General features: G+C 44.2%; 1 protein-coding gene across 5 annotated transcripts in view; it reads left to right on the forward strand.

Moving 5' to 3' along the window:
- Positions 1 to 15055, forward strand: part of TUFT1 (tuftelin 1) — a 175519-nt gene that overhangs the window by 118893 nt on the left and 41571 nt on the right. For all 5 annotated transcript variants that reach the window (XM_069650500.1, XM_069650513.1, XM_069650506.1 and 2 more), the window contains exons 6-8: positions 218 to 289; positions 615 to 725; positions 5138 to 5266. In XM_069650500.1, the coding sequence (XP_069506601.1) occupies positions 218 to 289; positions 615 to 725; positions 5138 to 5266 (312 nt within the window). The remainder of the gene's footprint in view (positions 1 to 217; positions 290 to 614; positions 726 to 5137; positions 5267 to 15055) is intronic.

Genomic DNA, 15055 nt, shown 5'->3' on the forward strand with positions numbered 1-15055 from the left:
GTCGATAAGAGAGCTCTCCTTCATGGAGGGTATCAATAAATGAGAATTCCTCTGTAATCTGGGCTTCTTGGAAGGATGACTGCTGGTGAAACTCCAGTTTTCAGACCTCCACATCTGGTCCCAGTTCCTAAAGCTGAATAACTGCCCTCTTTTTATTATTCTGCATCTACTTTCCACCCTGTGAATCATTCTGAATGTTACATTTTTATGGCTACAGGTACTATTGGAAAAGACAAATGGTGTGAGACCGCATGCCAATCAGTGGAATGGGAAGACGCTAGCAGAGCAGGTAAACCAAGAAACATGCGTGGGAAGTTCTGGCTGGTAGTGATGTCGCTGTTCAGCCTCACAAGTGGGCCTTTGTGTGCACAGTCCAGAAAATCAAGACATGTTGGCAAAAAGTACCCGTTTAGCCACTCTATGTAAACCTAAGATGCTTACGGAAAGAAAAGATTCCTCTTGAGAAGCGTACAAGCTCTATCTTTCCTACTGCCATTTGTTACTGATGGGAAAGCATTCAAACGTGCACCTGTTAAAAAAAAAAAAAAAAAAAAAAAAGTGTTAAACGGAGGCGCTGCTTTCCTCTAATCTGTGCTGTTTTACTGAACTTTCAGGATGACTCCCCCAAAGAAGACATTGAAAACATTCGTGAAACGGCGAGGAAGCTGTTTTTGAAATTACAGGAGTCCGAAAAGAGGCACCAATCGGACAAGAAGGCCTTTGAGGTTAGTACTTTCTGTAAAATCACACTTGTTGAGCGTTGTGTAGCTGCTATCACTGTCAGCATCAGTACAATCATGCTCGCCAGTTTACAAAAAACTATACTAAAGTGAACTGACATTTAGCAAAAAGAAAACTCTACAAGATCTCAAAAGCTGATGATCTGATTAGAAAATGTTTGTTATTCGAATTTGCTACTTGTCTCGATACAAGCCGGACTTCTTTGTGGTGTCTTTTGCCTAGATTTTACGTCATTGCTCAACTTTATAAGAGCCTTTTTAGGTCTGGTTCAAGAGGGCATTAGTATCTGCCAGTTAGAGTTACAGTAACTGGAAAAAGGACAAAATGATTGTGTATATAAACAAAATCAGTTACTTAATGCTAGACACTAGTGCTATCAGAAATTATCTCTGGGTGCCTGTGTTCAATGCCACCCAGGTTTAAGCAAGCTAACTTTAACTCCCAAATGTCTTCGGGTCAGTGAGAGTACCTGTGGCCGAGCAGCAGTGGAATTCTTCCCCAGAGGCACGTGGGGTGAAGAAGTACAGTAGATTAAGCTATTGCTTGGAATAATGAACTTGCACACACGGTGGGAGGTCTAGATTTACTTTTAGTCCAAAGCGCCCACATGTGTACCCTTTTAGCTCGCAGCACACATCCTCTCCTGTACCATAAAACCTATTTCTACAGGGAAGCAAAGCCCACATCGGATTGGAGGACTGGGATACCGGTCTCAATGTTAGCACATGGCTCAATGTTAAAGATATGAACATTACAGTCAGAAAATGCTGGCAGTTTCTTAACTATTTCGTCAGTTTCTGGCCTTCTGGATGACTCGGGTTAATGTAGAGCAGCTGTTTACGGTTTGGGTGGCAACTCCAGTGATGATGAGGGTCCTTGGATGCTGTGGGAAGCTCAAGGGCTACCCAAGAAGGCTGAAGAACGGAGAAAAGGAGCCTGCTGCCTGGGAGTGTTGGGACCTATTCTGTCGAAAGAAAACAGCAGTTCCAATGAGCGGACCGGCAGAAGTTATCCAGCGATGACTGAAGATGTGCCTTTGGAGGTTATCACTTGTAGCAAGGTTGTAATCTGATCAGCGTACTAACCATAGATCTGTTGATCTGTCTGGTTAGCAGTGCTCTCGTTTCTCTGTGCTCATCTCAGTGTCTTGGTTTCCGAGCAGGGAAACTCACTGCAGGCTCTCTGAGGTCTGCGAGTTGTTAGAGCATGTGACTTTTTTGGGAGCCCTGAATCACGGGAACGAACAATGCACTGATGCATGTTTCTTTCCTTGTGCAAAGGCCCTGGCTTCTGATGGCCAAAGGTGTCCTCTCAGTGCTTTAGGCACTTGTTCCATTACTGAACAAAGTCCTGGTGTGCACCCTCTCTCTCGGAGTAATTTTAACCTCTGGGGGAAATTCATTCTCAAACATTCCACTGGCAAGCAATCACTGTGGGCTTCCATATTCAAACCTTTCAGGTCTGTTTCTGGGCCTTGGATTGGGGATGTGTATTCCCCATCAAAACTCCAGACACTCTTTCACACTAGTCACTTCTGAATAGATTCTGAGGGCACACAGCAACAGGGATTAGTCAGGAAATCCTCATATATTGCTACATGCGTATCCCCCATTTTGTCCATGCAGTGCTATTTTTCTTGCCCAACTGCTAGCAGTTGTGTCTGGTGAAGGAAACCCTCTTCATGTCCTCCTGAGTTTCACATTCTCCAACACATAGGCATACTAAGCCGGTACTCTGTTTTTCATGCAACTCTCAGGGTTGTCCTACTGGTTGGTGACATACAGTACAAAAACTGGTTTTACCTTGTCCCTCAGAGTGTTAGGGTCCTTCAGGGGCACTTCAATCACATGATGCCCATGCTAAGGACACAAATTAGGATTCATCAGAGAAAATCGAGTAACCCATCGGGAAAAATACAAAAACCACAAGTGCCTGTTGCCATTGTTGTAATTTAGGACCTTTGACCTCATACATTATGTTGGGAAGCTTTTATGCTGTGCCTACTCGCCACCATAACAATCCCATGGTGTCTGAGCTTCTCTAGTGTATTTTGCCCCAGCCAGGGCTATCCAGGTCTTAGCCTGTGGAGGATAAAAGTTGGAATTCTGTGACTGCCAATCCGGGGGTCTGAGTGTGGCCAATTCAAGAAAGCACTGTGTGAATGTCTGGATCACAAAAGGTTGGGCGGGTTTAGCATGGTCTGAGTCACTAATTAAAATATTGACAACCTGGCACTTCAAAGCACAATGTTCTTGTTAAAAAACTCTCTGCTCTTGCCCTGCTGGGATTAATTTGGCTTCCAAGATCACTTAAGTGGCTCAAATCAAAGATGAAGCTACTGGATTCTGCAAAGTATAGTCTGGGAACAAAGAAGTTGGAGGCATGGTAGACGTTGGAGGAGTAGCATTTAAAGGTAGAAAGAGGTGGCGAAGAAGAGGAGGTTGGAGAAGTTGGATGTGCAGGATGAAAGCTGTGAATAGCAGGATGGGAGGAGGAAACAATTGGAGAATTGGAAGGAGGAGGTTGCTAGAGAAATGCCAGAGTGTGGGAGATGAGTGACATCACAGATGGAGGGCTGAGACCATGTTGGGGAAAGAGTAAGTGGTGGAGAGCAGATGTAAGTAGGAGTCGGAGCAGGAAGGAGGAGAAACATCTGTGGAGTAGGAAAAGAAGAGGTGCAGATGAGGAAGCATACTAGCGATTGAGAGGAAAGTTCAGACTCCTTTGGACCCCAAATTGTAAATATTCCCTAATAAAAGATTTAGAGCTGAAGGCTTTGTAACAGATATTTCTTTTTCAGGAGAGAACTTGAGGAGTTGAGGAAAGTATTGTAAGTGCAATCTCTGAAGTAGACTAGAATCAATTTTCACTGTCTAGAGGTGACCGTGTATGGACTCGGAAGAGCCAAGGGGGAACGGAGGAGCGATTTAGCGGGGAAAGGTATTGCAAAAAAAAAAAAAAAAAGATTAATTATCTAGCCTGGAGCTTTTAGGGTGGCTATGTGGGAGTTCTATATTATTGGAGAGACAAGGGAATCCAAGAACTCCCACACCAATTAGTACTGTGAACCTACAATGTCCCATTAAAAGTGAGAGCTGCGAGACGGCTTTATTGTTGGTCTTTCTGCTTCCAGTAGTTCATGCAGTTAAGTATAAGGATAGGGTTTGGAAGACCAAGAGAACGTATTTTCGTAGAGTCTTCAATGCTTCTGATGAAAGGGGTGCTTTTCGGAATTCCAACTAGAGGTTCTTGTGTGGATGCTGATGCAGCTGCGTCTAAAACCAGAGTAATTGAATTGGGCCTCACCATCATGCCCTCTATGCCAATAAATGTAGTGTTGCAATGTAGTCTGCGAGATGTGGGCAGACTGAGAGATTGATTATTAAACGAGCCGTGATTGACCATTCTGTCTGTATTTATGGGCATGCAGTTTTGTGGGGACCTCTGAGTGAGACAGTATTACAGGATGTGGAGTTCTATGCTGGCACTTTTAATGAGGTAGGGAAGTGGCTTGCGGTTTGGTCCTCATTACTCAGTTGAGCACTGTGCTTCCTGGATTCTTCTCTAGTGAAGCAGAGCACATTCTGTGGTTTACAGTCCTGTTGGGTGTCTGCCCTAAGTGAGGAAGCATGCACCTTTTGGTTATGTAGCCTCTTGGGAGGAGGGGCGGGGGTACCTGTACTCCATGAGTCAGAATGTATTTTGGCGCATGTAGTACTATTGGAACAGCTGTACTGAGTGAGTGCGTTCAGGAACATACAGTCCAGTGGGGGCTTTTATACTGAATGAGGTCATGTGCATTTGTGGAAGGCGTGCTACCTTCCGAGACATGACTGGAGGCGTTTCTGTTGTGTAAAGTGTTCAGGGGCCTGTAGTCCTGTTGGAAATGTTCCCAGTGAGAGTCAAGGACCTTCTATAATAAATAGTCGAGAGGGAATGGATATGTAGCTTTGAGGAGGTATGTTTCTGACTGAGGGGAAAGTGTGTGCTGTCTGTAATGTAATGGGGAGTACCTCTGCGTAGGTGGCTGAAAATGGGAAAGAATATTTGGGAATTTGTTGGCTGTAGCGAGCCACGTGTAGCTGCACCATATGAGAGTATCTAGGTATTTGGAGCTGTCAATAGGATGACTGTAGGTTGACTTAACTGATTGCAAGTGGCATTATAAAAAGGCAAAGCTACTGTCCATGCTGTATTTGCTTTGTGTTGCCTGTGACTCCTCCAAAGCATCACTAACTTTTAAGGCAGGCCTTCTGGTTATGACGGAGAGTAATGTCGCAGAGGATCAGCGCACTTTTCAGATTGAAATGAGGCTTTGCTACGTGTTTGGCTTCTCGGTTTGTGATAACCCTGCACTACTTCAAGGGCGAATTTGGTAACCCCTTTGTTTTTTCAGGTGACCCTCAACCACTATCAAAAGGAGGTTGAGCATACCAATGCTTCTCTGAAGAAGGCAGAAGATGGGCTGGCTCAGAAGGAAGGGGAGGTGGAGGAGCTGCAGCGGCTAATGTATGGGATGGAGAAAGTGAGTAAAATGATAGAGGAACTCGTCCCTCCTCCCATAAAGAATGTGGCAATAGGTAGTATATTGTAACTGATCAGGGTTGGTGGAGTTGTGGTAGTGAGTTACCAATCTTATCCCCAGACACACATTATAATTTGAACTATGAATTGTGTAGTTTATTAAGTAGCAAGCATCAGCCTGGCTTGTTAAAGGCCAGTTGCAGTCTGTCAGCAAACCACTGCATTCCATTGGTTGTTTTATGTTATTGGGCATTCAGATACATGTTTCTACTGTTGGGTAATATTTTCATAGTGATGATATATCTTCCTGACCTGTTTCAACCCCAGAACCTTTGCTTTACTGGTGGATTCTTTTTCCCTATTCCTCAGTGAGTGGGTATCTTTTTCCACACTCTCAGAATCATTTCTAAGACTCTCCATAGTGCTTTTTAATTGTTTCCACTTTCGCAACCTTTGGTATATACCTTTTTATTGTTGCAGAGTTGCCCTTGGGCTCCCCTTTAATTTTCTGTGGATAACCTTGTGAGAACTACAGTTCCCAAGGGTAGAAAGGAGCTTTTGGAGTCCTTTTACATTTTGTTAGGTGAAACCAGCACACCCACCTTATGTGGAGCGCTGGGGAGATAGTGTATCCCCTCTCTACTTTTAACTAACATTTCTGTTACAGGGACAAGCTTACCTTTAATGGCTGGTGGCAGTGAACTTTTTTACTAATTCTGCACACCTTTACCGCAGGCTGTTTCCACATGTTCGCATGAGTGCTCATTTTACCAAGGAGTAAGCAGTAAACCCAATTGGTAGCAGTCCGCACCTCCCAGATTTACCTGGTAGCTGAGCAGTCAGATTGCTTTCAAGATGAGTAAGGCAGTATACAAAGGATACACAATAGGGCTAAAAACACAGTAAAGCAAGCAAACACTGACCAGAGCTTGGTATCAAAAGTATATAATTATTTATTTAAAACACACTTTAGGAAATACACTATAAATCAAAGCTAGTTCAAACTCAGTCAGATAAAGTATACACACCTCCCTTAATTATTAGAAAAGTCTAGGTCAAAACATCACTATTTGTCAAAACGGATGTGAGCGCGTAACCTAGATGGCACGCCAATAATTAAGTTAAAGGGAGAGAAAAAGGCAGGTCATGAAAATAAAACAGTTCGCAACACTTTTCTAAGACCACAGCAAGTTAGTGAAGGCAGAGTCTACTGTAGAGCCAACGTTCACAGGCCAGGCCCACTTTAAATGGAGCAAGGCGAAATATGCCCAAGATCACACAGTTTAAAAAGCACTCAAGTCTTTACACAAATGTTCAAAAGAGGTTAGTTTGATGCGAAAGGTAAAGTTAGAAGGTCTGGGGGCCAACCCAGTTGGAAAGCCCAGGATTTAAGGGTCACCGTTAGCAATCCGCAGAAAGGGAGGCCAGGCGGAACGCAGATTGAGGAAGCTCCAGCGGGGGCAATTGTTCCTGGCAGCGGGTGCAGTTCATGGGTTCGACCAGGGGAAGAGAAGATCTCGTCGAGGAGGAAACTTGGAGTCGTTGCACTGCCCAGGGAAGAGACCAGCCGCAGAGTTTGTTCGGTTAAAAGGTGTGTTCCTTTTATTCGCGGTCACAGTGGTGAAGCTTGGCTATCCGGCCGCCTGGGTGCTTGGCACGGGCGATTTGACCAAGGGACGTCCTGGAAGGCGAATGGCAAACTGGTTGTCCCCACCAGCTCCAAGGCAGAAGACTCTTAGAGCAGAAGATCTTCTCTTGTCGTCAGGAAAGTGGTGAGGTTGTTGCAGCAGGGCTCCACCAGTGGCGTCGTTGCAGATGGCTCAGCTTCTCCCCTCTTCGGATTTCTTAGGTCCTGTGGCGACTTCTGAAGTTCCAGTCCCAAAAGCCCTGCTTTTATGCAGAAAAACCCCCATTCAACAGCCTAGCTGTCACTCATACATGCTAAGTGGTGAGCCGGGCGGCTCACCACTGGGCCAATCAGAACAGAGTGCGACTCGAGTTGTTAAGGCAACATAGTCCAGGGTGCCAATTCCCCCACCCACACATCCTGTGGAACCCAAACAGAGTGGCACCAGTTGGAGGGCTTCTGTGGAGAAGACCGCCAAAAAGTGGAACAAAGGGCCCGACCTTGGTTGGAGTTACAGAGATGGACACAAACGCCATTTTGGAAAAGAGTTCTAGCGAAAAGACCCAACCGGTGATTTTATATTAAATAAATAAACCAGCGGTATCTTTAACATTGCACCAAAAAAATGGTGCGTTTAAAACCAATTGGAAAATCCCATAGGAAATATTCTGGTGGAATATTTTGCGTGGTAACCACTGCCACCAGCCAGAAACTCGACAAGGGGGGGACTGGACAGTGCCCCCTTGGAAACAGACCCAGTGGCAATCGAATTAACCCCTTCCAGTACTTCCACAATATGATGGTTTGTACTAGTTCTGTTCACAATTTTGGACTAGTAAAGCCAATGGTGACTTTACATGCCCTGGGAGACAGTAGTCAGTCCCAGGGCATGGAGTCTATGTTTGGGGGTCACTATGACACCCCTGTGTTACTGTACTGAGGGTGCTGTGTAACACATACACTAAAACAGATGATACCCTAGGGAGTAAAAGACCCCGTAGCCCATAAGCGCACAATAAGTCAAAGACATACCTCAAATCATGCCTAAGAGTGGGAGGAAAAGAGTCTCACTCTTAGCAGGAGAAAAGAACAAACCCCAAAAATCCAGCAAAGCTGCTGGGGGACTCGCTAGGTTTGGGAAATTAGCCTATAACAGAATTCTCCCCTACAGCGGGAGACCTCGGTCAAGCCTGCCCAGGCTCCAGAGTGTCTGTGAAGGCAGGAAGCGAGGCAGGAGTTAATCTGCAGCTCTTTGTCTTCCGGGCTGCCTGCGAGAATCCAGTTAAAACTGGAAGGCTGGCTATCCTGAAAGGACTGCCAACCCACCAAGTTTGAATGTTGCAAGTCTGTTTGATTAGTGAACTAGGTTGTGGGTTGGTTCCAGGGGTTGCTTGTGCGGCAGATATCCTATATTCAAAGTAGTTAAGGACTGGTGCTCACTGTCGCAGTGCGTATGGGCAAAGAAAGCTCCCCCCGCCTCCGATTTGCACAGAATACTAATGCCACAACACAATTTGCACCAGTTGAGACTGAGTTTGTTTATTAATCATGAGTAGTGTCTGTTAGCGACACATTTTTCGGCCCATGGCCTTCTTAACAGCCGGACATATACTAATTTAGTGAAATCCAATCACTGGGTATAATCCCGTACCTCGTCCCAGGAGTTTCATTCTCCTCACGTTCTGCTTCTTTCAGTCATTGAACTGAAAGAAGAAGAAGAACGTGAGGAGAACAGAAGTCTGTTTGATTGGCTGGGTTTCTGCATAAAGGTCCGATCCTGGAAGCTGAAGAGGGAGTCGACCACTGGAGCTGAATCTGAAGAGGAAGATGGAGAAAACCCGACTGAGACAGAGCCTGCTGTGTAACCAGAGCCTGCTGTAGCCCTTCCTTCCAATCGACCTGAGGACTCAGAAAACAACAATCCCAACCTAGAGACTAGTGAGATCCACTTAACTCAAGAAGACTTGCATTTTAGGTCATCCCAGGTCATGCTGTGACCTTGCGGGGCTGCAATACTCCAAAAATCTGGAACCTCAAACCATAGGGCGGTGCATGTTCTTCTGAATTGTGCTAAAACTTTTGTGGCATCCTGCTGTACCCCCAGAGACGGAATGAAGTCCGGAAAGTCCCCTCACCAGAGTGCTGGGCCTTACAAACAACGAGAATCCAATCAGGTATTAATCAGTCTTCTGGCTTTTGATACGGGCACCAAAACCACAGAGACCCATCCAGCCATGAGGAAACTCTTTCCTGGAGCCTTCCCTGTTGATCCCTGCTGCAAAAGCCCTTCCAGGGGCCTGTCGTCTGTCTTCATGATAAAGTAATTCAAAACTGTGTTTTTTTTTTTTTGGTTTTTTTTGGCTGCAGATACTAAAGTTTATCCTGTTGCAACCTCTTCTGTGCTGAGTAAACCATGCAAAGATTTTCTTGCCTAGAGCGTTCCTATGATCCCTGCTGCAAAAGCCCTTCCAGTGTCCTGTCTTCTGTCTTCATGATAAAGAAATTAAACGACCGGGTTTTTGCCTGCAGATCGCAAAGTCTTCTTGCTGGACCTCTTCCTCCATGCTAAGGTACTGTGTTGGCTGGGGTATTTACTTACCTTGAGCCTGTGTGATTTCTGTAAATCTTTGGAGTGTTCCTATGATTTGGAGTCCTCTCATCCAGTGCATCCAGGCCCCTGCTGGAATCCTCCTGGGGCGTCTTCTCTGAAGTCCCTGGACCCTAACTAACTTTAAAGTGAACTACTTACTTGTTGAACAGACTTCCACGGGAACGCTGACTTTTGCCTGCAACAGAAGCTTATCTCACCCTGCCGACGGCTGGCTCCTAGGCGACTAGGTCCCTCTTCTGGCCCTGAGTGAACTCGGGCAATATAATAGGGAAGGACTCGATAAGTAAAGGATTCTGTCTGGAAAAGAATAACAAGTGTACTTACTTGTGAAAGAGTTGGTTGGTAATGAGGGTGGACGGTGACAAAAGTTCTTACTTACCTTCAATGTGTGTTGTGCCATTCTGAAAAGTATATATAAGGTTATTTTACTGGCGCGTGAATGTTGTGACTCTTCCCCAAAAGTAATGCTGTTGGCATTGCCATTGATATGAAAAGCGACTGTAATTATTATATATTACACAAAAGGGTCTTACTCACCTTGTATAACTGTGTGTTATCCTGAATAATAGTTATAGGTTTCTACTGTTCCTTGAATGAGAGGTCCACTATTCAGAAAGTATACTTGTAAGTTGGTTTACTATGTGATTTCTTAGTTGAGAGTCGCTGCATAACTGACAGGGCCTACTACCCTTAACTTACTGCAAAGTAATCAGAAAGTAACATATGGTTTGTACTCCCCATGAATAGGTGTGGCCTATACTAAATGTGTATGATAAGGTTTGACTTCTCTACAATTACTGTTGGGTATTCTAAAGAAGGTTTAAGCTTTGCTCTGTGTACCTTCAAGTATTGTTTTATGATGTGTTTATGACTCTATGACCAGTACTTATCCCAAGACTTAAATTGGCCTGTTTGTATTTATTATAAACCTTTATTTTTTATAATACTTCTGGTTGTCAGTGTTTCTATTGAATCCCTGGTATGCCACAGGTTCAGTGTACTTTCCTACAGTCCTCTCTCCCTCCTAAAATCAGCATGGCTGCTCTGACTATGCTACCATATACTCAGGTGGTACAGCCTTCTACTAAGAGTGGAGTCGTGTACTGTTTCAGTTGAAGGGTTTTACTAAGCCCTTAGTTGGACTTCAGAAAAAATGACTGTAAGGAGGGGCAGCAGAGGCTGAGAGCCGTCCTGAAACAAAAGGGGAAATCCGAGGTTTTAAATGCTTTTCATTTGTAGCTGTCCTGAAACAAAAGGGTTAACAATCACTCCATTTACAGCTCTCTAACAAAACAACTTACAAAACCTGTTTCCAGCTGGTTCGGTTGAAGGGTTGCATCACCTTCCCGCCCCGCCCATTCCACTTCTCTCACTGACACATCTCTCCGTCCCCAGGCTATAAATGTACATCCTGTGGCAGCTTCACCTGCATATCTAAATGTATAATTAAGAACTATGTTTATTATGTAACATGAATCTTTTGGCTTGTGTAGGCTTCTGTCTGCAGCGTTAAGCTGCTCACCATTTTTACTGCCACCATATATTATCGTTCTCCCAGCCACAAACTGCAGCTTTTTGCCTGCTAGTAACGCCCACCCTTGCTCGAACAACACTAGGCAAATGCTACACCTCTCCTACCAATATTCACACCCTTCCCTCCAGCCACCGCTAACCAGGTTTGCTCCCATGGTAGAACTTGTTAGTAATGAATTGAATATGATTCTTACACCTGTGGCTCTCTTTTTGGGTGCATGCTTTAAATGTCCTTACCACAACTAAATAGAAACTTGCAGACGACAGAATATGTATGCTGATCTGCATTCATCACACACCAATCTCACAGTGGCTCGGACAACCCCACGGTGGGGGAATCACAGCCTTCCTACCTTGTGGGTAATACAGTAAATAAACAAAAGGAAAGTGATTTAGTGTGTCATCAGCAAGACCTGGAGTTGGTCCTAAGACCCCCCACTCAACAGATTTGTACATAAAAAAAATATACTCAATTTTATGACAAATTTTCACATACAATAATAATATAAAACACTAAAAATAATCGACCAAACCATAATCTGGTACAAAAGTAGAATGTATACAAAATGATGCAATATAAATCCACAGTATAACAAACTGGATGTTGTCAACTTGGATATATTAATCACACTCTCATGCTGTACTGTGAGCCCAACCTGTACACATTTCTGTCTTATCAAAGCTAAATTCTGCCAGACATTAATCAGGAGCAAACCTATCCGCTTGTGTGTATCGTATTTTAGCTTGTGATATGTTTCCACCATCCACCACCCAGGTCTTTCTGTTGATCCCTGAGTGGTCTGTCTGATATGACTTCTACAGGCCACATGCAACCCCTTGTGTTGCTCTCACTGGCTTCCTCACTTTGAATATACCAAAAATTCTTCCTCTTGCTAACCTCTGATGGAGTGCAGGATCAAGCTTGTTCTGTGTGCACTCCGTCTCTCAACAAATGAATGGAAGGGTTTGAGCATTCACAGGAACCCGCTGAACTTCCATTTCCATCACATAACGTAAGGGGATTTCCTTTTCCTTAAGTCTTTGGGGAGTTTTCCTAAAGTCATACTGGCAGTAAGACTTTAGTAAGCTATCACAACTCTTAGTATCAGTCTGTACTAGCTCAGGACCTTGGTAGTGTGGGAGAGCAGTCGGGCTTATCTTAAGAGGAACATGTGAGGTGAACACGTCCACTGCCACCAGCCCTGACTAGGTGGTTGTCTGTGACTAAAAAGTACTCCTTTGGCACTCCACTGAAGGTGGTGTGTGCCAGTCGCTCAGACAACAAAAGTTTGGCTACAGATACAAAGTATCTATATCCTTAAGAACTGTAGTTGACTAAAGGATATAGGAAAATGATTCTTAAAGAAGGACCCAATGGGGCCCCAGCAACACTGCCCGTAAGGAGTTGTGTGCCTCAGTAGTAAACACAGATGCCTTTTAAGAGGTATGGAGCAGCCAGACTCCATAGTACAGGTGGATTTACAAAGAATAGAGTTCCAAAAGACAGATCCCATAAGAATGAATGAGTGGAACAAGACTCCACTCATTCGGGATTAAAAGAAAAAAGTCCAGAAGACCAGCAAAAAGTGCTGCGGGGTCTGGATAGGACAGAATCTTGTATGAGTTGTGCTCGCAGTACAGCGTGAGAGAGTGTGATTAATATATCCAAGCTAACAAAATCCAGTTTATTATACTGCAGATTTATATTGTATAATTTTGTGTACATTCTACTTTTTGTACCCGATTGTGGTTTCATCCATTATTTTGAGGGTTTTATGGTATTCTTATGTGTGAATATTTGTAATAAAATTGGATATATTTTTTATATGTACAGATCTGTGTTGAGTTATGGGTCTCCTATATGTTTAGGACCAACTCCATGTCTTGCTGATGAAAGACTATTGACTCACACTACATCACCTTCCTTTTGTTCATTTACGATCTGCATTCATCAACACTTCTGTTTTTGGAACATGCTTCTCCCTACCCTGCTACAGAACACAGCACCAGGAGGCCACCAAAATTAGTTTTGCTGTACAAGATAAGAGGCAGACCTGGGACTAGATACACTAGAAACATTTTCTGTACTGTAATGGGGGAGCTTGTCTGGCTCTAGGCACCACAAGTGCAGTGACTCAGACTGGGTACCGGGAGCCAGTGGATGAATGCCAAGGGGAGTTATGAGGAGACCCTCATCCTCAGCGTGTCTCAGTGGACAGCCACACAACCAACATGCATGCACTTCCTCCCCAATTGAGAGCCTGAAGCTCTCTTTAATCAGACAGTCTAAAACCTGTAAAATACATCCCCACTTTAACTGGAGGCTGTCTGGTTCAACTGGCATTGGTAGTGAGGCTTACAATGATGCTACAACTAAGCCTGCAACAGGAGAAGTAATTTCACAGCTTTAAAGGGCAGTACGGTGAACCATGGAGCCCTGCAGAGGCAATGTTGCAAACTCATGCATTTTCGTCTGCAGATTGTTTCACACAAGAAATGAAGTTACCAAAGCATTGCTTCCTGACGGTGTTCTCTTTCACAATTTCACCACACATTCAGTTTCTTGATACCTTACCAAGTGTTTTCTCAACACTTACTCCACATGCTGGGGTTTGAGGAGGGATGTGAACCCAAGATAGCGGACAGTGCAGTTATGGGCTTCATCCGGTCCCAAGCCTTAAACAGGCCTGCTATACGTATGAGCAAAAACCTCTCTCAGCCCTCTCCCATTATAAACCACTGGTGCAGACCCTTACTAATAGTCCCAACCAGAGAGGGAGCAGGGAAGAGAGTATAAAACCCAAGGAGCACCAGTCGGCTAGAGTGGGTTGTTGGAGAAGGTTGAGCTAGGCGGTAGGAGAATGTTGGAAAGAGATACATAAAGCAATGAGGAAGTGATGGAACTGAGAGTGCGAGAAGGTAATGTAGGAGCCGATAGTAATGGGGGAATAAGGGGCAGTAACGGGAGGAGTCGGTAATAACAGTGAAAGCAGTGTCAACAGAGGAGGATTGGGATAATATTGGTAGAGGCAGATGTTAGGACAGTTTTTCTGAAGTCCAACTAAGGGCTTCATAAAACCATACAACTGAGACCGTACAAAACTCCACTCTAAGTATAAGGCTGTACCACCTGAGCATTTGGTAGCGTAGACAGAGCGGGCAGGCTCATTTTAGGAGGGAGAGAGGGCTGTAGCTTGGTACAAAGACATTGTAGGATACATATTGTCCAGAGAAACACTATGCATTGTCAAAATACATGGTTTATTTAAATAGAAGTAAGCAAAGATGACTCCTGGTAAATAAGTGCTATCACATTGTATATAAACATAATTATAAAAACAACTCAATACTTAAGGGCTACAACCCAAAGTTTTACCTTATTAAGAATATCAGTCAGCAGTTCAAGGGTAGGTAAACCTATAACACACTCAGAATTCAATCAGCTATTCTTGGGGAGTAAAACCAGGTTACATATACTTTTTGAATACAGCCAGTAATTCAAGGGTAGTAGACCCTGTCAGTCATGCAGTGACACTCGGTTAAGAACTCGCTTAGTAAACCAACCCTGTTACAAGGATACTTTTCTGAATAGTGGAACACAAATTCATGGAACAGTATGATATGGCATTTATAACGTGCCTATACACAACTGTTTCAAGGTGCGAATACATCTGTTACTATGATACATTCAGGATAACCCTCAAGTAAAGTAGGAATGGAACTCCATGTAGCACTTTGCAAATGGCACCTGGAGGGACGTTTGCAATGAAGGCTAAGGTAGCTCCGGTACTGTGAAAGGTAAAACTCTTTTGGATACAGAATAGCAGAGCTGCATGCACTTGACTATCCTTTTGAAGGTGGCGCTTTTTGATATGTGCTTGCCCTCTCCCAGGTGCTATGGAAACAAAGAGTTGGTCTGTTTTCCTTTAGGGGTTTAGTTTAGTTCACATAGTACAAAACCGCCCTTCCATACATCAAGTGTACGGAGACTTCTCTCAGCTGAGTTAGATAGATTTTGA

The sequence above is a fragment of the Ambystoma mexicanum genome, chromosome 1p (genome assembly GCF_040938575.1).
Source record: "Ambystoma mexicanum isolate Mex_15411 chromosome 1p, UKY_AmexF1_1, whole genome shotgun sequence".
In the NCBI taxonomy this organism is placed as follows: Eukaryota; Metazoa; Chordata; class Amphibia; order Caudata; family Ambystomatidae; genus Ambystoma; species Ambystoma mexicanum.